The 22,396-nt window shown below is 43.0% G+C and overlaps 4 protein-coding genes across 4 annotated transcripts; 3 read left to right on the top strand and 1 right to left on the bottom strand.

Annotated features, from left to right (window-relative positions):
- Window positions 1–5,187: 5,187 nt before the first annotated feature.
- LOC6036177 lies at window positions 5,188–10,935 on the bottom strand. Its single transcript, XM_038250854.1, has 3 exons — window positions 10,277–10,935; window positions 9,969–10,213; window positions 5,188–5,323 (listed from the first exon to the last, which is right to left on the bottom strand). Exons 1-3 carry the CDS (start codon window positions 10,901–10,903, stop codon window positions 5,188–5,190), a joined length of 1,008 nt encoding a protein of 335 aa, XP_038106782.1. The 5' UTR covers window positions 10,904–10,935.
- A 693-nt stretch (window positions 10,936–11,628) lies between these two features.
- LOC6036176 lies at window positions 11,629–13,124 on the top strand. The gene is made up of 2 exons (XM_001846208.2): window positions 11,629–12,892; window positions 12,980–13,124. Exons 1-2 carry the CDS (start codon window positions 12,167–12,169, stop codon window positions 13,094–13,096), a joined length of 843 nt encoding a protein of 280 aa, XP_001846260.2. The 5' UTR covers window positions 11,629–12,166; the 3' UTR covers window positions 13,097–13,124.
- A 6,045-nt stretch (window positions 13,125–19,169) lies between these two features.
- Window positions 19,170–19,911, top strand: LOC6036178. The gene is made up of 2 exons (XM_038257113.1): window positions 19,170–19,564; window positions 19,650–19,911. Exons 1-2 carry the CDS (start codon window positions 19,256–19,258, stop codon window positions 19,839–19,841), a joined length of 501 nt encoding a protein of 166 aa, XP_038113041.1. The 5' UTR covers window positions 19,170–19,255; the 3' UTR covers window positions 19,842–19,911.
- A 224-nt stretch (window positions 19,912–20,135) lies between these two features.
- Window positions 20,136–20,773, top strand: LOC119766360 (ninjurin-2-like). The gene is made up of 2 exons (XM_038250853.1): window positions 20,136–20,547; window positions 20,603–20,773. The coding sequence occupies exons 1-2, from the start codon at window positions 20,206–20,208 to the stop codon at window positions 20,771–20,773; spliced, it is 513 nt and encodes a 170-aa protein (XP_038106781.1). The 5' UTR covers window positions 20,136–20,205.
- Window positions 20,774–22,396: the final 1,623 nt, after the last annotated feature.

The raw sequence follows: 22,396 nt of genomic DNA, 5'->3' as shown, positions 1-22,396 counted from the left end.
ATTGCAAGTTTCTGCTCGAACCTAGGAGTCCGAAGGCTTGAATGGGGAGAGCACCCAAACCTCTTTCTACTCCAAGGAACCTTCCACCCCAGTGTTTGAACTGACGACTTTTGGATTGCGAGTCCAACCGCCGCCAGCGATTCCACCGGAGTAGGCTTGGTTTGGTGTATTGTTTGTACTTATAGCATGGAGACGACTCCTACACCTGGAATGACTTAACGGCCTAACAACAACCAAGGCCGGGACCGACATTTTACTTCCTCATCCGATGGAAGGTTGAAGCAGATGGGAATCGAACCCAGAATCATCCGCTTACAAAGCGGACAGCGTAACCAATTCGGCCACGCACTGCCACTGTTTTTGGGTCATATTTGCTTAATGACCCATAATAAAACAACATATTTTGCCTTCCTCGCCTTACTGAGGAAAGGCTATAAAATCCCTCGAAAATGAACTTCTTAATACGGGCTCCTAGACCCACCTTCTCGTATACATATCAACTCAGAATCAAAAACTGAACAAATGTCTGTGTGTGTGTGTTTGAATGTGGATGTGTGCACCGATATTCTCACTCACTCAATTATCTCAGCACTGGCTGAACCGATTTGGACCGTTTTGGTGTCATTCGATTCGTCTTGGGGTCCCATAAGTCCCTATTGAAAATAATGAAGTTTAGTAAAGTACTTCAAAAGTCATGCTAAAAACCCATTTTGAAGAAAGTCCGGAAGATCTCAAAAATGGTGGTTTTTGCTTGAAAACCCGTCATGTTACACATTTTAAGAAAGGTATTTAAAAGACCTTTCCAACGAGCCCAAAACATCGAAGATATGACATTCCCTTGAGGATCACCAACCAGTGAGGTACTTCTGGATATTAGCTCCTGAAAAGTGCTAAAAAGTGCAAAAAATGCCTCACGGCAAGAAAAAGAGGCGGTCCTCACCAGCAGGATCGGCAGATTTGAAGAAGCTAAAGAATGCCGAAGCGCTGCCTGCAAAGCCAGGCAGTTTGAGCAAGGACGCTCAAAATTTGTCTGGAAACCAGTTCGCTACCCTCCCTGTGGACGTGAGCGAGAAATAAGAAGTTGAACGACGGGAATAGGTGCTGTGGGGCACCGTATTGGCGTTCGTGAATGAACCCCGAATAGTCCCGCCTGTCAGGTGACAGACAGGCGGGCTCAGTGACAGCTGGAAGGCAACACGAGCTCGCGCGTGTGTCATCGTGGATCAGCCCCTTTCTGACACATCCTTTGGACGGAGCAGACGTGCTCCCTCGGTGGTACGACTTGGGGCAATTCCCCCGGACGGTGGCGGAGTTTCCACATTGGCGATCCTGCCAGGAGTACCACAATTGATGGTACTACTGGAATAGGAAAATAACGACGTTGGGATTGCCCCAAGTTTGGCCATAGCATTTCGTTTGTTTGGCAGAAGGAGCCTTAGTCAATTTTGTGTGTGCTTTCTGGTGTGACTGGACTTAGTTTTGATTGAAACTGTTTTATTCGGAACCGTGTGGCGAGAGTGGACCTCCGCCAAAATTAGTTTTAATTGGAACTGATGGTGTTTAGGCGCGAGGGGACCTCCGCCGGGGTTTGTTTTGGTCGGAACTGCGTGTGTGTTATGGCGAGAGTGGACCTCCGCCAATGTTTGTTCTGTTTGGAACCGTTCGTGTTACGGCGCGAGGGGACCTTCGCCAAGGTTTGTTTTGATTGGAACCGTTTGTGTTCCGGCGCGAGGGGACCTCCGCCAGGGTTTGTTTTGTTCCGAACCGCGTGTGTGTACTGGCGAGAGTGGACCCCCGCCAATGTTTGTTTTGATTGGAACCGATAGTGTTCCGGCGCGATGGAACTTCCGCCTGCATTTGTTTTGCTCGGAACCGTGTGTTCTGGCGAGAGTGGACCTCCGCCAGGGTTTGTTTTGATGGGAACCGATAGTGTTCCGGCGCGATGGAACTTCCGCCAGGATTTATTTTGTTCTGAACCGTACGAGTTCTGGCGAGAGTGGACCTCCGCTAGAGTTTGTTTTGATTAGAACCGTTTGTGTCCCGGTGCGAGGGGACCTCCGCCAGGGTTTGTTTTGTTCCGAACCGCGTGTGTGTACTGGCGAGAGTGGACCTCCGCCAATGTTTGTTTTGATTGGAACCGATAGTGTTCCGGCGCGATGGAACTTCCGCCTGGGTTTGTTTTGCTCGGAACCGTGTGTTCTGGCGAGAGTGGACCTCCGCCAAAGTTTGTTCTGTTTGGAACCGTTCGTGTTCTGGCGCGAGGGGACCTCCGCCAGGATTTGTATTGATTGGAACCGATAGCGTTCCGGCGCGATGGAACTTCCGCCAGGATTTGTTTTGTTCTGAACCGTACGAGTTCTGGCGAGAGTGGACCTCCGCTAGAGTTTGTTTTGATTGGAACCGTTTGTGTTCCGGCGCGAGGGGACCTCCGCCAGGGTTTGTTTTGTTCCGAACCGCGTGTGTGTACTGGCGAGAGTGGACCTCCGCCAATGTTTGTTTTGATTGGAACCGATAGTGTTCCGGCGCGATGGAACTTCCGCCTGCATTTGTTTTGCTCGGAACCGTGTGTTCTGGCGAGAGTGGACCTCCGCCAGGGTTTGTTTTGATGGGAACCGATAGTGTTCCGGCGCGATGGAACTTCCGCCAGGATTTATTTTGTTCTGAACCGTACGAGTTCTGGCGAGAGTGGACCTCCGCTAGAGTTTGTTTTGATTAGAACCGTTTGTGTCCCGGCGCGAGGGGACCTCCGCCAGGGTTTGTTTTGTTCCGAACCGCGTGTGTGTACTGACGAGAGTGGACCTCCGCCAATGTTTGTTTTGATTGGAACCGATAGTGTTCCGGCGCGATGGAACTTCCGCCTGGGTTTGTTTTGCTCGGAACCGTGTGTTCTGGCGAGAGTGGACCTCCGCCAAAGTTTGTTCTGTTTGGAACCGTTCGTGTTCTGGCGCGAGGGGACCTCCGCCAGGATTTGTATTGATTGGAACCGATAGCGTTCCGGCGCGATGGAACTTCCGCCAGGATTTGTTTTGTTCTGAACCGTACGAGTTCTGGCGAGAGTGGACCTCCGCTAGAGTTTGTTTTGATTGGAACCGTTTGTGTTCCGGCGCGAAGGGACCTCCGCCAGGGTTTGTTTTGTTGGGAACCGCGTGTGTGTACTGGCGAGAGTGAACCTCCGCCAATGTTTGTTTTGATTGGAACCGATAGTGTTCCGGCGCGATGGAACTTCCGCCTGGGTTTGTTTTGCTCGGAACCGTGTGTGTTCTGGCGAGAGTGGACCTCCGCCAGGGTTTGTTTTGATGGGAACCAATAGTGTTCCGGCGCGATGGAACTTCCGCCTGGATTTGTTTTGTTCGGAACCGTACGAGTTCTTTGTTTTGATTGGAACCGTTTGTGTTCCAGCGCGAGGGGACCTCCGCATGGATTTGTTTTGTTCGGAAACGTTTATGTCTGGCGAGAGTGGACCTCCGCTAAAGTTTGTTTTGATTGAGACCAATAGCGTTCCGGCGTGATGGAACTTCCGCCTGGATTTGTCTTGATTGGATCGTTAGTGTTTGGGCGTGAGGGGACCTCCGCCAGGATGTGTTTTTATTGGAACCGTTAGTGATCGTCCCGCCCGTGTGGATCAATCGGACCGCGCACTGGACTCCAATCCAGAGGTCGCCGGTTCGAATCCCGCGGCGGGCGCTCTAAAATTCTTTGTGTAAATATGGGTATTCGGCGCCGTCGCTCCGTGCCATACTTTCATACACTTAGGAGCCCAGGGCGGCGAAGTCCTTGTAGATAAAAAGGAAGACACTAGTGGTTGGTACCAGCAATGGTGGCCGACAGCTATAAAGTCAACTTCGTTTCGTTAGTGATCCGATGCGAGGTTACCTTCGCCAGGATTTGTTTTGATTGGATCATTAGTGTTTGGGCGCAAGGGGACCTCCACTAGGATTTGGTCGGAACTTTGTTTGTTTTGGCGAGAGTGGACCTCCGCCAAAGTTTGTTTTGATTGGAAGCATTCGTGGTCCGGCGTGAAGGTACCTCCGCCAGGATTTGTTTTGTCTCGGGACTGCTGTTGAGATGTTTGTGCGGATAGTTTTGGTTTGCTAGGGCAGCGACCGAGACTTTAGTTTACAAAATAACGGCGGAAAGGGCAGCCACTGAGGTGGTTGTTTTGTAATTCGTTGTTTTGATGTATACGGCAACTTAACAGTGTGGAAGTCAGGGAAGGAACTGTCCGGATATTCACACTTGATCCAAAGTAATCTAACAAATAAAAACACTAGTTCACTGTTGAATGTACCTTTTTGAGCGCATTTTAGAAAATCGAAAATGTCGGTTTTAACTTAATGTCTAAGTGAAGTTGGTTCCAGCAGAAGGCCCTGTTGTCAGCACGATTTTGCCGCTCGATGTGGTGTGCCTTGTGATGATCAGTTTTCGCGTTGGTTGTTGTTGCCCGTGTACGAGATGTTCTTGGAGATAATCTGGTAGGTTGCCGAATGGTTAAGCTCGGTCCCGGCCTTGGTTGTTGTTAGGCCGTTAAGTCATCCCAGGTATGGGAGTCGTCTATCTGCTATAAGTACAAACAACACACCAAACCAAACCTGCTCCGGTGGCATCGCTGGCGGCGGTTGGACTCGCAATCCAAAGGTCGTCAGTTCGAAACCCGGGGTGGAAGGTTCCTTGGAGTAGAAAGAGGTTTGGGTGCCCTCCCCATTCAAGCCTTCGGACTCCTAGGTTCAAGCAGAAACTTGCAATAGTGACTACAAAAGACCTGTGGGTCGTGAATGTGGATGGTTTGATTTTGATTTGATTGCCGTAATATCCTCGTTTAATGAAGCAGCCTTAGGTTGTACACGAGGCGCACCGCCGATTTGAAGCAGCGATTCAGCTGCTCTCCCAGCGCCGCGGAGAGGTCGTGATGGTACACAACGTCACAGTATGTGAAGACGGGCATCACGACGGCTTGAACCAGCTTGCGTCGAGTCGCCGTAGAAAGAACTGTAGCGAAGCGCCGAAATGTGCTCAACGTGTTGAAGGCTTTCTGCACCACGCTGTTTACTTGAGATGTCTACGTCATGTTCCTGGAAGCGGTGGTTAGTCACCGTACTGGATTGGTCCATAGTTCCCCGCTGAAGACAATGTCTTCTTGTGACTCAGCCGTCACAATTCGGCAGAAGAATTGCTTGTGTTTTCTTAAGATTAGGATAGAGGCAGATGTCCTTTCGCCCAGTGTGTGATGGCTTCAAGGTTTTCGTTGGTCTTTTTCACCAGCTCGTTGATTTCGGACACCGGCCCAGATGTGTATGTCTGCAGGTCGGCTTCGTACGGCTGATAGCTGCAACACAGTACGTTGAAGTGGAGATTTTCCGTTGAGCTTCTGCCCCAGCAGGCGATGGTCAACACAGGACATGGACAAACAGGTTATCTTCGCCAGGGCTGTTGTGGTCCCATATCCTTTTCTAAAACCAGATTGGTGACGAACCAGTAGGCAGGTGTTTGGGTTGTCCAGGTGGTCGGTTATCTGATCCAGCAAGATCTTCTCCAGAACTTTCGGGATTGCAGGTAGGACGCTAATGGGGCTAAAGTCCTTCGGCAAAACTGGCTTGAAGTCTTGGGGATGCGCGTGATGATGGCGTTGAAGAGATGGGACAGAATTGGGAGCACGAAGGGGCACAGCAATTTAACGAACGAGATCGGGATGCCGTCTGAGCCCGCGGCATTCGTGTGTATGTCGAATATCTTCCGGCAGACTTCGTCAACGTTTGTGCGTCGAGAATTGAACTCGTTCGCTCCGTGATTGACCGCTGTCCGGTGACTCGGTTCTCTTGGTGGTGCGGTGCTGTCGCGGCCTGCGTCGCCGGTGACCTTCTGCGAAAAAAGCCGTTGAGTTTGCCCGCTTGGATCTCGTCAGTGGAAGAACGCACTGCTTGAACGAACTGTGGGTGCCTTCTCGCTTGAGATTACTCTACAGTTCCTTGGCGGAGATATCGTGGCCGAAATGGTGGTCGAAGTAGCGTCTTTGCTACAGAGATCAGCGTGCTTGCGCGGTCTCGTAGGCGCGCGTACTCCAGCCACTGATCATCACCTATCCAGCTGTTGGTATTACTTGAGTAGAGCTTGAAGGCACATCCGTGGAACCCTGAACAAATTTTTGTTCAAAAAGTGTGACGTGAAATCAGTTCATTAGTGTTCTACGATTAATTTGTCCTGGATGATTTCTCAGCACACTACGATCTCATAAAAGAAAATGTATACCAGTTAGACTGACATTCGTAGCAACGAATCAAAACAAACAAGCTCATCACGATTTGCATCTTTTTAACAATCAACTAAAAATTGTGTTTCCGTTAAAATGGCTATCCCACTCAATGTTAAGCGTTTTGTGTAACATCTTCCATTAACAACTGTCCCAACAAGATTACAAATTGAAAGTTGAAAAAACTTTGCCTGGTGACATCAACTAAGACAACGAAAGTGATCACTTGGAGTCACATTTAAATTGTATCGATGGAACACTTTTTTCAAATAATTAACCTACTTTTTAAGCGTAATGTTTATTTCGGTTCAACTTGTGTCATCTTGGTACAAGAATCATAAAAATAAAGCTCGTAAGTTACGAGTCGTAACAGATCCAACTACCCCCATCCACCGGATAACAATCCATTCAGCTGGCACTTCTCGGGTTCTCTAACAAGTAATGATCACACAATACATTTATTCGGATTTTGTTTTTTTTAATGGAAAACCGTTTCTTTTAGGACGCAATAGAATATTAACGAAAATGGTTCCTGAAGATGGACGGAAATTTGTAAACATTTGAAAAGTGTTTTTTTGCATGGCCAGCTACGATTTTGTTTTCGTTTATGTGTATAACAGTTTATTCCAGTTTCTATCAGTCAAGGGGTTCTAAAGTTGTGTTCGAGTTATTTTCTCGAGAAAAAAATCGTGCTGTTAACCCCTCGGAGTTATCTATTATAAAATCTGTTATAAAAGTTGGAGCTCTCCACCGCTAGAGGCAGCACCGTATAAATCCCTCTTTTTGAGTCGCAAGTTCTACCGATATGTTGAAGGCTAGTTCTCTCAGTTCGGTTGCTTGTTTGATTTATGGTGTTATCCACGGAGCACGCTCCTTGCGCACAGGGATGGTTCTTTCCGGGGCGTGTGTGTCCAACTGTTTGGTAATCTTAGTGGTTAGCAGATCGGTTTTGTTGTTGCCGTCCTCGGCTTAAAAAAAAGAACGGTCGAAAATCTTGTTTGATTGTTTTGTAGCGATTGGACACTGAACAGACACCCGGATAGCAGTTTGATATGCTGACGTGCTGTTAAGAGAAAGGCAAGCATGGCCGAATGGTTACGCTGTTCACTTTGTGAGCGGATGATCATGGATTCGATTTCCATCTGCTTCAGCCTTCCACCGGATAGGGAAGTAAAACGTTGGTCCCGGCCAGCAAATTGAATGGAGCGTGTGCTTAACCTACCTAACATACGAAAATTTCTCCTAACATTTGATAATTCCTGCGCCAAAATATCAAAGAGTATTAAGACCGTCACTAAAGCTTGCGAGATCTCTCCCTTTGTCTCGTGATTCAATTATTCCTATCACTTTTGGAACCGACCAGGCGTTACGTTCTGTCAAACTGCGCTGAAGAAATTGGTTTTGTGGTTAAAAAAAAAAACTGTTGAAAGAGGATGATTGCTGGAAGGAGAGAGAATAGGAGAATGTCAAACAATGTAGCTAAGAACAGAGAGTTTTATATGTTTATAACCCTGATCCATAATAACTAAATTGTTAGATTTGTTTGCGAAGTTTCGTCAAGGCCTGAGATAGAGACACAGCAAAGCTGGGAAAAATGAAATCTTTACTTTCCCAGAATAGTTGATAGTAAAGTGTCTGCAAACTTGTTTTTTTCACTTGTTCATTCCAGGGGTGAGAGATTTTTTTTTTTTTCTCTTGTTTTTTCCCGAGAGGAGAAGGGAGATGTGGGGCACCGTATTGGCGTTCGTGAATGAACCCCGAATAGTCCCGCCTGTCAGGTGACAGACAGGCGGGCTCAGTGACAGCTGGAAGGCAACACGAGCTCGCGCGTGTGTCATCGTGGATCAGCCCCTTTCTGACACATCCTTTGGACGGAGCAGACGTGCTCCCTCGGTGGTACGACTTGGGGCAATTCCCCCGGACGGTGGCGGAGTTTCCACAGGTGCTACCCATTTTTGTGAAAACATCGTCATCGGATCCGGTGCGAAAGTGGCTGACCGTGTTTATCAAATCTGGTGCTTCTACCTACCTACCAGAAACGATTACAACTACGTTCGGGATTTCCTGAACAACACAAAGATTGAATACTACAGCCATGACGATCCACGTAAACGACCCATGAAACAGATCCTCCGTGGCCTTTACGACATGGATGTGAGTGTGCTGAAAGAAGAGCTCAAAACTCTTAAGTTGAACGTGATCGAAGTCTTCAAGATGACGAGACACAACAAGGACATCAAGTATCGTGATCAACTGTACCTGTTTCATCTCGAGAAAGGATCGACAACGCCGTCTGAGCTGAAAGCAGTTCGGGCAATTTTCAACATCATCGTGACTTGGGAACGTTATCGTCCAGTGCACCGTGACGTGACGCAATGTTCGAACTGCTTGCAGTTTGGGCATGGTGGAAGGAACTGTTTCATCAAGAGTCGTTGTGCAACCTGCGGAGGTGAGCACAAAACTCAAGCTTGCAACACAATCAACGAGAATATCGAAGCTGAATGCTTCAATTGCGGCGGCGACCATTCTACCAAGAATCAAAGCTGCCCAAAACGAGCTGAGTTTGTAAAAATTCGGCAGCAAGCGACGACGAGGCACCAACCAAATCGTCGCAAAACACCACCAACTTTCACGGACGTGGATTTTCCTGCTTTGGCGTCACCTGGAGCGGGATCTGTTCGAGTGGTTCCAAATCTGCAGCCATTGCCGTTGAATCAGCGGCAAAAAGTTGCAGAGAATACAACACCTCCTGGCTTCAGTCAGCAACCGAGGGAAAACCAACCAGCATCAACGGATGAAGGCAGTAGTGACCTGTTTTCACCTCAAGAACTTCTGAACATTTTCATCGAGATGACAACAACTCTGCGTGGTTGCAAACCTCGTCAGGACAAGTAAGAGTACTTGGAGGATTTATCTTAAAATACAGTTCGTAGTTTACTCGTTCTATTGATTTTGAATATTTTAATGAATTCAGTTTTTTAGTTTTAAGTTGGGATTAGTTGTTCATGTGATTTTTAATCTTTTTTACCCAAATATATTCTATTCAATGCAAGAATGTAAAACAATTTAAAGTAAATAAAACAAATGTGATCAGTTAATAATATAAAGAAAAGTACAACAAAGATGAACAGCATTAGCCGTACCACTTAAAATGTAATTATTATATAAGAATGTTCAATAAAGATTTATTTAATTTTAAAAAAATCGACGATCTGATAATCCTATCAAAAGTTTTTAGCACTTAAGTGTTATGTGTACTCTTTTTTGGCAAGATCTCTGATATTTTCATGAAAACGTTGTCCTGATCTTTCATGCGACCCATCGTTGAACCTTTCCAACAATTCCAAAACTTCGAAGATCTGATAACCCTATCGAAAGTTATGTGCACTTAAATGTTCTTAAAACACGTTTTTGAGGCTGAATTTCAGATATTTTGATAAAAAAGATAAGTGGATCCATCAAGCGACCCATCGTAAGATGTGTAATCAAAAAACCTTTCCGTTTCACCTAAAAGATTATAGGTTTGATAACCCTATCAAAAGTATATTAATGTGAGGAAGGCATCAACCACCATAAGGTGGATAAAGTAACGTTTTCTTTTTATTTCCAAATTCAAAACCGAATGTTAAGTTATGAATCCTTTTGAGCAAAACGGTCTCATTATATCTTAAAAGAGAATAAAATACTGTTTCAAAGTCCACAATACCCCTCCGATCCAATTCACTTAATCACAGCCGCTTCACTGCTGATGATGGCCATCGGCGTCGTCGTGGTCCCTGCTGAGGTTGAACTGACACTGGCCATCGTAACCGCATCTATCGCCATCATTCCAGCCATTGTCGCTGGGTTCTGTTCGGCCACGACCAGCGATGCCACCAGGATGTTGATCATCGTAATGATGGCCACCCCGACGGAGGTGATGATTTTGAGCTTCTGCCGCGTTGCTTCCCGAAGGTTCTTCTTGGTGAGCTGTGGGATAACGATAACCTTGAAGAAGGTGGATTTTTTTTAGAGGATTTGATGCTATGCTACCGAAACGATGATCATGCTGACGGCCACCAGCATCTGCAGCACCAGGGACATGATGATGAACGTGATGCAGGCCAGGTACGTCTGCGAGCCCTGGTTGTAGGTTATGAGAAGCCGCAGCTGGTTGGCGTTGGCCGTCAGCAGTGAAATGTCCATCGCGGACTCGGCGATGCTCTTGGAGATGTCGTACGGGTGCGTCTCGGAGATGGCTCGTCGGTCGGTGACGTCCGACTGGGCGTCCGAGTCGAGCGGAGGTCGCGGTGGAATCGGTGGCAGAACCGATGGTATGCTGCGGATTCGTACGGTGGGCTTGGTTGAGGACAGTGGCACGATGGCCGCCGACGAGGCTTTCAACGTTTCCGGTTCCACGTACCCGTCGGAGGTGCCACTGTTGGTTTGTGCCAAGTTCAGGTCACTTCGTGTCCTGCGGCCAAACACGGGCAGGGCAGGTGGTCCGGTGTTTTCGTAGAATGGTTCCGGGCTGGATTTCCGCGGTGGCCGCTCTGGTTGATACAGGTCCGTGGTGTCCTCATGGCGCTCTTCGGAGACCTGATAGCTCATACTATCGCCGAAGAACGGAATCGCTCCGAAGCTGAACCCTAGAAAGAGCAACTGGCGGTTAGTGTCCATCCTGAACGAGGTTCCAAACTAGTACGTACTCATGAGGCAGGCTCATCTACTCAGCTGGTTGCGCAGATGTTCGTTTGATTCACCCGATTCTAATTAGCACAACAATAATTACTCTAAACCTAAGCCAAGAACTAGCCCAATCGCTGGTCAATCCAGAACTAAAAAAGTTTGCATGCTGAACAGAGTGGTTTGTGTCCATCCGATCCAGTGAACAATCGAATTCAGTCAACTGTGATGAACATGCCGATTCTGCGTAGACTTATACGGATCATCGTCCCCAGCGCTGATAACACGTGTTCAATCTAAATCAGGTGTAGTTGTTGTTGTGGGTAAAGACTACCGGGGGAGTTTAATGAACGTAGTGGAAGGAAACTTCCGGTAAGTAGTTAGTGCGCGCTCAATCCACCAAGTGCTGCAAAGCGTTTTTAACTTTGATCTAAGTGCATCAGATTGTTTTTCTTCTCTATTGTAACTAATCATGTAGTTTGTTTGAGAAAAACGTCGTCGTTATGTTTTCCATTACTGAAATTACTAAAAAAAATGGTACACTCAATTCCAATTTTGCTATTAACAATCCCAAATTTCTATTCAACTATTAATGGAATTAAAAGATTTGATAACGTAAAACTAAGTCAGCCTAAAGGAATTACAACAACAAAAAATCAAATTCGTTTCATTGAACTACAAGTCTACTAAAGTGGTTTTTCAACATTGGACTCTAACTCAAAATGTTGATTTTGTTTTGATTTTGACAGTGGTTCCCAACCGTAATACGAAATTTAGGTTAATTTTGTTTTTTTCCCCGGGGTCAGTGGTGTAGTAGTAAGTGTGGTTGACTCCTACCCCTGTTTTGAAAGACAGTTTTTTCCAGACAATACAGTCACACCCGTATTGAAAAAAGGGAGCAAACAAAACATGGGACAAATGAAAATCATTTAATGATGGTGTCCGACTGATTGGTGTAACGCAACGAGATTTATCAGGAGGTTTATCAATTAATGCATGCAAAAATTGAACGATAGGATTAGTTTCCCCAAATGTTTTAGACCCAAGTGGGCGTACGATCTTGGAGTTCCGTCTAGAACAAGGTATTGATTTGTAGTGAGTTTTGCACAAAGTTCGTAAAGAAGCACCCCTGCCTACACCATTTAGTTAGTACAACAGACAAACTTGACCAATTCTCACCTACTTCTTGGCACCACACTTGAATGAACACCGACCTCCCGCCACCAGCAAGAACGCTTTTCCGAAGCTCGATGCGCTATGCCGTTCATGCAGAGTGTTCAGAACATTGCTGACCGCCAAACTCGCCAACGGACATCGCGCGCGCGTGTGCTACCCGAAGAAATCCTCGATTTTATTGCCTATAATAACTTGATTGCACCGTTCGAAGGTGCTCAGTCGAATCGCGAACGACGCGCAATGGACGCAGGATTGACCGCGGCAGATTGTCCGGGAAACGCACCGAGGAGACAACACTACGAGAAGAACTCCAAGAACCAGCAACGAGCTGAGCAGGACATCAACAACAACAACTCCAACATCTACAACAATGGGGCTGTGCATATCTTCACCGGGAATGAGAAGCAACGGCGGCCAGCAGCGGCGATGGCCGGCCAGGTGGTCTATGACCGGAACGTGGACCGAGTGCGGCCACAGCTGGACAACGAGTGGAGCAACTACGAGAACACTCCGAACCGAGCGGCACAGGAAACGTTTTACCGGAATCGGAGCAGCATCGAGAGTGCCGAGAGTCGACGATCGTCGGCTAGGAATGGGGATGATGATGAGGGACCGATCAGCACCGAGACGTACCGAACTGTGGTGGAGAATGCGATGAACGTGGCCTTCCTGGCGGCCAACACGAACCAGCTGCGGCTGCTGACCGAAACCCAGCAGGCAGCACCATCCTACCAGGCCTCCATCGGGATGGTCATCACGTCGCTGGTGCTGCAGGTGCTGGTCGGGGTGTCGATGGTCACAATATCGGTAAGTTTGTAGCCCAGCAGCTGCTGCTGGAATCACGCGAAGTGCAGCAAACTAATCGAAGCGTTGCGTTTTACGACTTATTTCTAGATCAAGAACGATCGGCGGTGGCGCAAGCTGAAAACGATCGCCTCTGTCGGGGTGGCCGTTATTGCGATCATCAACCTCATTGTGCTTTCGTTGTTGAATGCGGTTATGTTACAATAAAGTGTGTTATATTTGTGTTATTTTGGAATTTATTTCTTTATTAATTTATTTCGATTTTTTTTGATGACTAAAATCCCTAGTGAAATTGAGTGTTTAGGCCAATAAAACCAGAGAAAAGTGATGAAACTGACAGAGTCACGTGCAGTTTGAATCAAGTTTGAATTAAAAAAATAGGATGAACCGGAATGTTTTACCCCACCCAATATAAAAATAAATAGTCAAAACAAATCAAATTATTCGCTCTACAGCATTGCCTTGGCGTTCTCGATTGCGAAATTCCTACTAGAAACTAGGTGTCCGAAGGCTTGATTGTTTAGGCCAGGGCTGCGGAGTCGGGTCATATTTCAAGCGACTCCAACTCCGACTCCGACTCCGGCTTTCTGAGTTAAGCCGACTCCAACTCCGACTCCGGCTCCGGCTTTCCACAAATTGTTGACTCCGGCTCCGACTCCGACTCCGGCCTACCAACTCTAGCCGACTCCGACTCCGACTCCGACTCCAGCTTTCCACGAATTGTTGACTCCGGCTCCGACTCCGACTCCGACACCTAATCTGTATTTTAAATATTAAAAAAAATTGAATTTATCATATCACCCACTTTTCAGTTCACACCACGGGGATGCTACGGCTGTCATCTGCATACAATGTCACTGAAGCCTAAAAAGTACCAAAGTTTTGGTGTCTAGTGTCAAAATTATGGGGAGTAACATGACGAAAAGGGCGCAAAATCGAATGGACGAAAATCATTTTTTCTTTATTTTTGTTTTGTTAGTTAAAATTAAATTAAATGTGTACAATTATCCGGGGCAAATCGGGACACATGGGTTGAATTGGGAAGTGATTTTATCATTGTTTTAGCACAATATTTGGATATTTTTTTATTGGTTTCAGTTATAGATTAGACGCAAAATTAGTTTCTAAATTTGAACTTTTATGTTCAAAAACAGCTGTTCATAGAAGGTTTTCAGGTCGAAAATTTACCAACACATTCAAACCACGGGTACCATAGAAGTTGGTTTGTTTGACTCAAAAACGTAAATGTGGTAAAATGTACCATGCTTCCTCGAAACTGTATGGTGAGCTCCACGACGTCCCTAACAATGGACTATGCCCTGTTCGTGGACTCGCTCTTAAGGTTTCCCAACAACATAGTTGAGCTCACATATTGGTTCAACCGCCTCAAATTGCAGATAAAAATTAAAATTATGATGATCTGTAAGTTAATTGGCCAAATTAGAATTTGCGAAATACATTTCAGATGATTTTAAAAAGACACCTGCTGGTAAGCTTTGCCTGAGAACTGATGCTAGACATATATTGTTGTTGGTGGCATTTTTGGTTTATTTCAATTTAAAGAATCATTTCGAGCAGCAACAGGACTTTTTTCCAAAAAAATTAAATAAGATTTATTCTAGGATTTATTATATTTTGATTTGTGACCCTCTGAAATGTTAATCCCGAAACAGCGCCACCAAACATTTGGTGGCGGCTTCAGCAAGCTACGTCAGTATCACGGGCCTGGTTCACACGAATATTGTAAACCAGGGTGACATTTATGTTCGGGGTGTTTTGCAAAATGATAAATACGAATTATACAGCAATTCCCCACGAAAACAGCATGGAAAAAAACAAAAGTCTTCGGATCGGGCTCAAAAATTTTCTGGGGGTTCCCTGGCCGAAATAATTAGACCCGTATTTTTTTGTTTGGCCATTAGGGTGACCTACGCCGTGTTAGGGTGGTCTGAAAAATGGCCATTTTCGTCGATTTTCGCAAAAACCCCTTTTTTCGAAAAATCATAACTCCTCGCCATTTTAACCGATTTCAATTGTCTTATACGCAAATGAAAGGTGATAAGTTGACCTTTCAAAGAAAAATAGTAAAAAGTTTTAAAAATCTAGCCTAACATATGAAAAGGGCGTATGAAACATTAAAATGCCGTTTTGACGGTGTCTGGACCAAAGAGCCTATGTCTGGAAATATTTTTATCGGATTCCCCGGACATTTTTACATAACATACTAAAAAATGGGAGGAGTTCATTAACAGGATCCCGAGATATGATTTTTTGAAAATAAAATCCGTGTTTTTCGACGCGCCGCGCGCAAAAACCGGAAAATGACGAAATCGGCAAAAAATCAACTTTTTTCACTAAAACTGCGATAACTTTAAAATTTCAGCGATGACCTATAGATGTTTGGGTACCAAAATTTTCGTAATTAAGAGACGCATTTTTTGGTACCCAGACATGTATAGGTCATCGCTGAAATTTTAAAGTTATCGCAGTTTTAGTGAAAAATGTTGATTTTTTGCCAATTTCGTCATTCTCCGGTTTTTGCGCGCGGCGCGTCAAAAAACACGGATTTTATTTTCAAAAAATCATATCTCGGAATCCTGTTAATGAACTCCTCCAATTTTTTAGTATGTTATGTAAAAATGTCCGGGGAATCTGATAAAAATATTTCCAGACAAAGGCTCTTTGGTCCAGACACCGTCAAAACGGCATTTTAAAGTTTTATACGCCCTTTTCATATGTTAGGCTAGATTTTTAAAACTTCTTACTATTTTTCTTTGAAAGGTCAACTTATCACCTTTCATTTGCATATAAGACAATTGAAATCGGTTAAAATGGCGAGGAGTTATGATTTTTCGAAAAAAGTGGTTTTTGCGAAAATCGACGAAAATGGCCATTTTTCAGACCACCCTAACACGGCGTAGGTCACCCTAATGGCCAAACAAAAAAATACGGGTCTAATTATTTCGGCCAGGGAACCCCCAGAAAAATTTTGAGCCTGATCCGAGGACTTTTGTTTTTTTCCATGCTGTTTTCGTGGGGAATTGCTGTATATATACAAACAGAATGGTATAGAACCATATTAAGCATGGTAGATAAGTGTTCGTTGTTCTAAGTTACATGTTTTCAGCGTTAATGAAACAAAAATCAAAAATATCTTCAGATTTAAATGCATTTTAAGCACAACAATTATCTAAGTAAATTTGAATTTTGTTGTTTGAAAAATTGGAACATTTTATTTAACTACTTTTACTTTAACTACACTAATTTTCAATTGTACTTTATTTTTAATTAAATATTAAAAGAAAGCTAGCTATTGATTTGACATAGCAAATAAATTTGCATACTTTTTGGCTGAAATTTTAAAGAAACATAGAAGCTATCAAAGATACCCTGGTTTTGAAATAAACAATTTTCAAAGTAACTATTTTTCAAAGCTTTTTTGAATTTATTTGAGAAGACGTACATGGATATTGTGTGATCCAGCCCAGTACTCACTTTAAACATAAAAATCATGAGAAAATTCTAATATTTGAAAAATAAATTAAAACTATATCAATTATATCACCCCAATTTAAGGCATTTAAGAAAATAGACTTGTTCAACGATATTGTTCTAGAAATTGTAAACATTGAGGTAATCGACATATCTAATAAATTCAATGATTATTTCAAAATTAGTTGCAACTTATTATCGATATTTTTAGTCAGTTTGAAATGTTTTCAGCACGACACATTGATTTGTTTTTATTTACATACAAAATGAGCATGTTGCGTTCCAAGTAGAAGATTGATATAATAGTTGATAATGTTTTAAAAATATAATTATTTTTTGTTAAATACTGATAGTGAACCTTTATTTTTCCTATTCAAAGAAATTTGATCTTATAACCTCCGAAACGTTCGCTATCGGGCAAAAAGATGACGGTGTGTATATTTTTGCCTTTCTTACTAAAGAAAGGTTTAAGGTTTGCTTTTGGAAAAACGCTTTTCTCAGAAATCTTTAAAAAAATCGTGCTCGGCGGGGAATCGTCCCAGAAAAAAATCCTATTACTAATTTGAAGGTTTTGATGCGCTCTTTCGATTGAATTCTGGCCCGAAACCCAGAACTCAAAGCCTGATTTTTGAGAGCGCTTTTTCTGGAATACTTGTGCGATGTCTGTATCCGTTCTTAAAAATGGGTGTCTTCCATTATTGGGAAAAAAAAGGTTTTTCATACAAAAATTACTTTTTTAAATCGCTAATAACTTTTCAGGATCGAGTTTTACAGCTTTGGTATGTTCTACAAAGTTGTAGAGCATTAAATTTTCAATAAGAATCTCACTTTTGGGAATATTTGGATGGAAGTAGCGCATCGTACAGACCAAACCGTAAGTAAATTGGATTTTCCATACATTTTTTCGATTTTTTTCCATACAAACTTCACCTCCGAGTATCAATGGATAAATGTTAACCGATTTAGCTCATATTTGGCCCAGAGTCCTAAAATAGGTCAAGGAACAATATTCAGCTTGTGGAGCGAGGTTTTGAAAAAAAGTCCCATATTCTGGGCACCCTAGTATACAAACATTGCCAAAGTGGATTAATAGATTATCATTCAGTGATCTTAGTGAAATAACGCAATAAGAGCTTTCCAATCACAATAAATATGCTTCGAAAACTCATGGTATCTGATAAATATCTTGATCAAAAAATATTTAAAATATAAAAATGTTAACGCAGTGCACGCAATTCAATACATAAATTTAGAATATTGAAAAAAAGTTGGGAATTAACCTGAATTATAACAAATATTGAATTATAACAAATATTGAACATGAATAAGTTCATAAATTATATTAAATTTTTTGACAACTCCGACTCCAGCTCCGACTCCGGGTCTATCAGAAATTTTCGACTCCAGCTCCGACTCCGACTCCAGCTAATACAATTTAGCCGACTTCGACTCCGACTCCGACTCCAGCTATTCGAGTTTTGACGACTCCGACTCCGACTCCGACTCCAGGTCCCCAAAAAGACCCGACTCCACCGACTCCGGCTCCGACTCCGACTCCGACTCCACAGCCCTGGTTTAGGCAATTGCAAACCTCTTTTTACACCTGAGCTTCCATCCACCCCGGGATTCTTACTGCCGACCTTTGGATTGTTGGTCCAACTGCCTACCAGCGACTCCACCGTGACAGGACCCAGGGAGACGACTCCGACACCTGGATTGAGCTAACGACCTAACCTCCCCTCCCGAGATCGAGCCTAAATCGAGTCGAGGCTCGAGCCAAAATTCTCAGTGGGCTTTAAGTTAGACCGGGACTAAAATTTACTTCCCCGTCCGACGGAAGGCGTTATCTGACAAATATCGTCTCGAAAAATGCCACCGGGACCTTCTGGGATAGAGCCCAGGCCGACGCTTACCTCTACACCCTGGGTCTCGGCCTTTCAATTACAGCTTCCAAAAATCGTTTCGACTGTTTCAAATCTAGTAATAAATGACTAAGTAGGAAACAAATAAGCATGTTTCTACAAAAAAAGTTTTACCAAATTATTTGTTTCAAATTGAATTGAAATTGTTTAAAATAATTCTTTCTCAACCCATGTTTTTATGACCGTGAAATTTTGCAAAACATTTTATCTCGGTAAGTATTTTCTGTAATGCCATATCTACAATCTCTTAGCTTCAAATAATTAAGTAAAGTAAAATAGATAATGGCCAATTTACAATCACTCTACGGGACCAAGATCAGATTCGTGTCCATTGATTCAAATTCCTAAGCGAAGTCCAATTTTCTAAGTTAAGTGATTGTAGATAGTCCATAAGTTTTGAGTGATAACGGAGATGAGGGCTCATCGAAACAAGAACATATAATAACTTATATTGCGTGTAGAGTACGGAATGCATTATCCAGCATACCGATCCTACTATCGTGCGTTTCAATGCCACGCGTCTAACATAGTTCAATAGCAAACTTCCCAGCATCTGATGCAAGTGCAAAATTCTCTGAACTCTTGAATAACAACTGTGAGATATGAGATGCTCATCTTTGTTTTTTACAGTAGCTGGAAGTCAATTGATTTTTTTGTGAATTAAGTTATTAAGTTAGGGTATCGAATTAAATTACTGACTTATATCGAATATAAAATAAAGAAAATTTCTTAACTTCACCCCCAAAGAGAAGAATTAATTAGCTTCAAGAATGTGCTGAAATTTCATGCACTTACCCTATTGTAACACGAATGTAGAGCAAAAGTGCATATGAGGTAACTTTTATAGATCACTTGAGTTGCAGGCTGTGGCGCTAAAGCATTACATGTTACAAGGCGTGCTGTAACTTAAACGTTACAACATCAAATCAAAGTCAATTTTTTCTGTGAAGTCATGACCAAAAAGGAGGAAACTCCACTGGAGTTGGAATCTGTGGTGGAAAGTGCGCTGAAAGCTGTTGATCCTGCGGAGTCCGATGATCCGGGACTCAACGAAGCTAAGAAACCTGGTCTAGGGAAGCGACTTGGGAAGTTGGTCGGGCAACGTGCCACGGATGTGTCTCTGCTGACGGCAAACTCGAACCAGCTTCGACTGATGATGCACTACAACAAGCATTCCAGCACCTACATGATCTGCATCAGTTTGATAATCATTTCGTTGATTGTGCAGAAGTTGGTTGCCGCGGGTTCTTTGGCCGTTAAGGTGAGGTTTTATTATTATTTTTAAACTTTATTTCGTGTTATTGAACTGAATACCAGTTATTTGAACTTTGAATTCTCACTTTCAGAGCCGTCCAAAAAACAAGCGGAATGTGCACCTGAAGCGAGTTAAGGTTGCAACCTCGATTGGCGCCGCTATCATAACCGGAATCAACCTTCTGATAGCATCTTTAGTGTCAACCGGGAGCAAAAACGCATCCAGTAAGAACGAAACAATTGCTGAGCAGAAAATGGATAATTTGCTAAATATGTTGACATGATACGATCACTCTTGTTTCCTACATGTAGTAGAACATTTTTGTCTGAAATAAATAGATTTTTTTCGTTAAAGTCTTCTTATCTTGAACCTCGAATGGAAAGAAAATAGAAAAGTTGATACAATTGCTAATTTTGGTCCACATTACAGAAATAATGTCGTAAACTTACTTTATCACAGCCAGTTCTTAGAGTGGGATTCCCAATCGAAAATGTAGCTTATGTAGTAAGCAAATGACTCAGAATATCAACTCTTTATTTTGACTGGCTCACAAATTGCACGCACCATTCAGTTGCTCCACAGAAACCATTTGAAACAGTTGCATACAACACTATCAGAAAACAAGTTCAAGCAGAAAGTTGATCGAAATGGCGAACGGTTTGAGGCAATCAACGGAAATGAAAACTTTGGTGCAACATGACTTCAAATATGACAATCCAATTCACTCGGAACACTCATCAACTCACGGAGGCAGTCGATCTGAGTTCAACGATGGGCAGGACGACCAGGACGTCAGCTATGATCTTCAGTTTCACAAAGTGATCGTCAAAAGGGCAATGGATATCGCAATGCTAACGGCGAATGCCAACCAGTTGCGATTGCTGTTTACCTACAATAGTCAGTCTCAAACGTTTGTTGCGTGCGTTACGTTGGTTATTCTGTCATTGTTGTTGCAGACAAGCGTCGCGATTTGCTTGGTAATTGTGAAGGTATGATTATTGAATAGTACTAAAGGTTGATTACTGAAAGAAATTCATATTTCAGAGCCATCCCAAGACTAGGAGAAATGTTCACATGAGAAGACTGAAGATCGCAACTAAAATTGGCATTGTTATAATAACTGTTATCAACATTTTGGTGGCTTCGCTTGTGATAACTCCTAATGAAATTCGAACAACTAATCAAACTACTGTGAATATGGAGAAAAAAACTTGATGCAATAAAATGTATACAATTTTATTTGGGTATTTTATTCTAATTAAATTTACAAATTTGGCTCCTAACTATTTCCACATGGTGCATAATCATGTTTAAAGCAGTTACTTTTGCGTTCATTAATAGAGTTTTGGTAGTCCTTGCAGCTATGTTTTACATCAAATTCATGTTTAGCAAAACAACATCGGAAGATTGACTAATAATTTGTGTGATATTTGTAATGAAATTGATATTAACCGACACAGAACAATGAAATGCTCTCAATCTAGGATTACTTCAAATTGGACAAAGAATGAAGTAGAAAAGGTTAGTGGGATAAAGTTGGTAAATCTAGAGGACATTATTCGAGATTGATGAGAATAAAAAATCGGAAAAGCCGCTTTGTGTTCGTGTATTTTGATATTGAAGTGCTACTACAGAAAATAATTTACTTTAGTTAATTTTGGTGTTTTTAGTCAAATAATCCCATGTTCGCATAAATCTCTCATTTTGCAAAAAAAACAGTAAGCTGAGAAAAAATGCAAAGCAAGTTTACACATAAGGCTGCATGTTAAGTTTTAGCTAAAAAACTAAATTTCCTTCGTTTTTGTAACTTCACCAAAACTGAATAATGGAATCAATACGTTGGATTGTGAGATGAGTAAACTTTATTATAAAATGACTTTCATAAGGGGAAATTCACGTATCACGTCCATCCAATTTGCTGATTTTCATACATAAACAACTTATTTTGTAAAACTGTTGATAGAAATTTGCTTGCTAACTTCCTATTGAGCTATTTATCACTCGATTTCAGTTGAAAACGCTTTTTATTAGCTATAATTGTACCGTAAACCGGGGTGACTTTGATAGGATTTCAATTTGTTTGCGGAATATTTTCCAACAGGTTAGGTTTTTTTTCAAGATTATTATTTTTATAACATGTACCGTCATCAGGGGTGACATTGGGTCTGGGGGATGAGATTAGGTCATACAAATTTCAGCATTTTTGTATGACCCAATCTCACCCACCAGACCCAATGTCACCCCTGATGACGTTACTGGGGAAGGCCACACTAAGTCCATGCACTATTTTGGAAAAAAAGTTTTTTCAATACACGGAAAGGGGATCCATCGCCAAATCGCGATAAAGTTCGCTAAAACTAGCGAAAAATGTCGCTAATTTCTCAGCCTGCACAAAAATTACCTAGAATCGCTAATTTTTTTCGCTGGTTTGGAAACCGATGAAATTCTACCAAACCAGTGAAAAAAAACACTGGTTTGGTGAAAAATGTCGCTGTTTGGGGGATCAGTTTTGCTAGAATCAGAAAATTTTCTCGCTGGTTTGGAAAAAGCGGCAGGGCACCAAAATCAACCAGGAGATTATTGTACTGGTTTTGGGAAACAATTCGCTGGTCCAGCGGATTTCTTCACTGGACCAGTGTTCTTTACGCTGGATCAGCGTTTTCTATCGCTAACGTCCGGGTTTTTTCCGGCGGCAGCAGCTCGTACCAAAATCAACCAGTAGATTATTGTGCTGGTTTTGGGAAACAATTCGCTGGTCCAGCGGATTTTTTCACTGAACTGGTGTTCTTTTACGCTGGATCAGCGTTTTCTATCGCTGACGTCCGGGTTTTTTTCCTG

The sequence above is a fragment of the Culex quinquefasciatus genome, chromosome 2 (genome assembly GCF_015732765.1).
Source record: "Culex quinquefasciatus strain JHB chromosome 2, VPISU_Cqui_1.0_pri_paternal, whole genome shotgun sequence".
NCBI lineage: Eukaryota > Metazoa > Arthropoda > Insecta > Diptera > Culicidae > Culex > Culex quinquefasciatus.
Note: the sequence above shows the minus strand (reverse complement) of the source record. Positions and strands in the feature narration are given on the sequence as shown.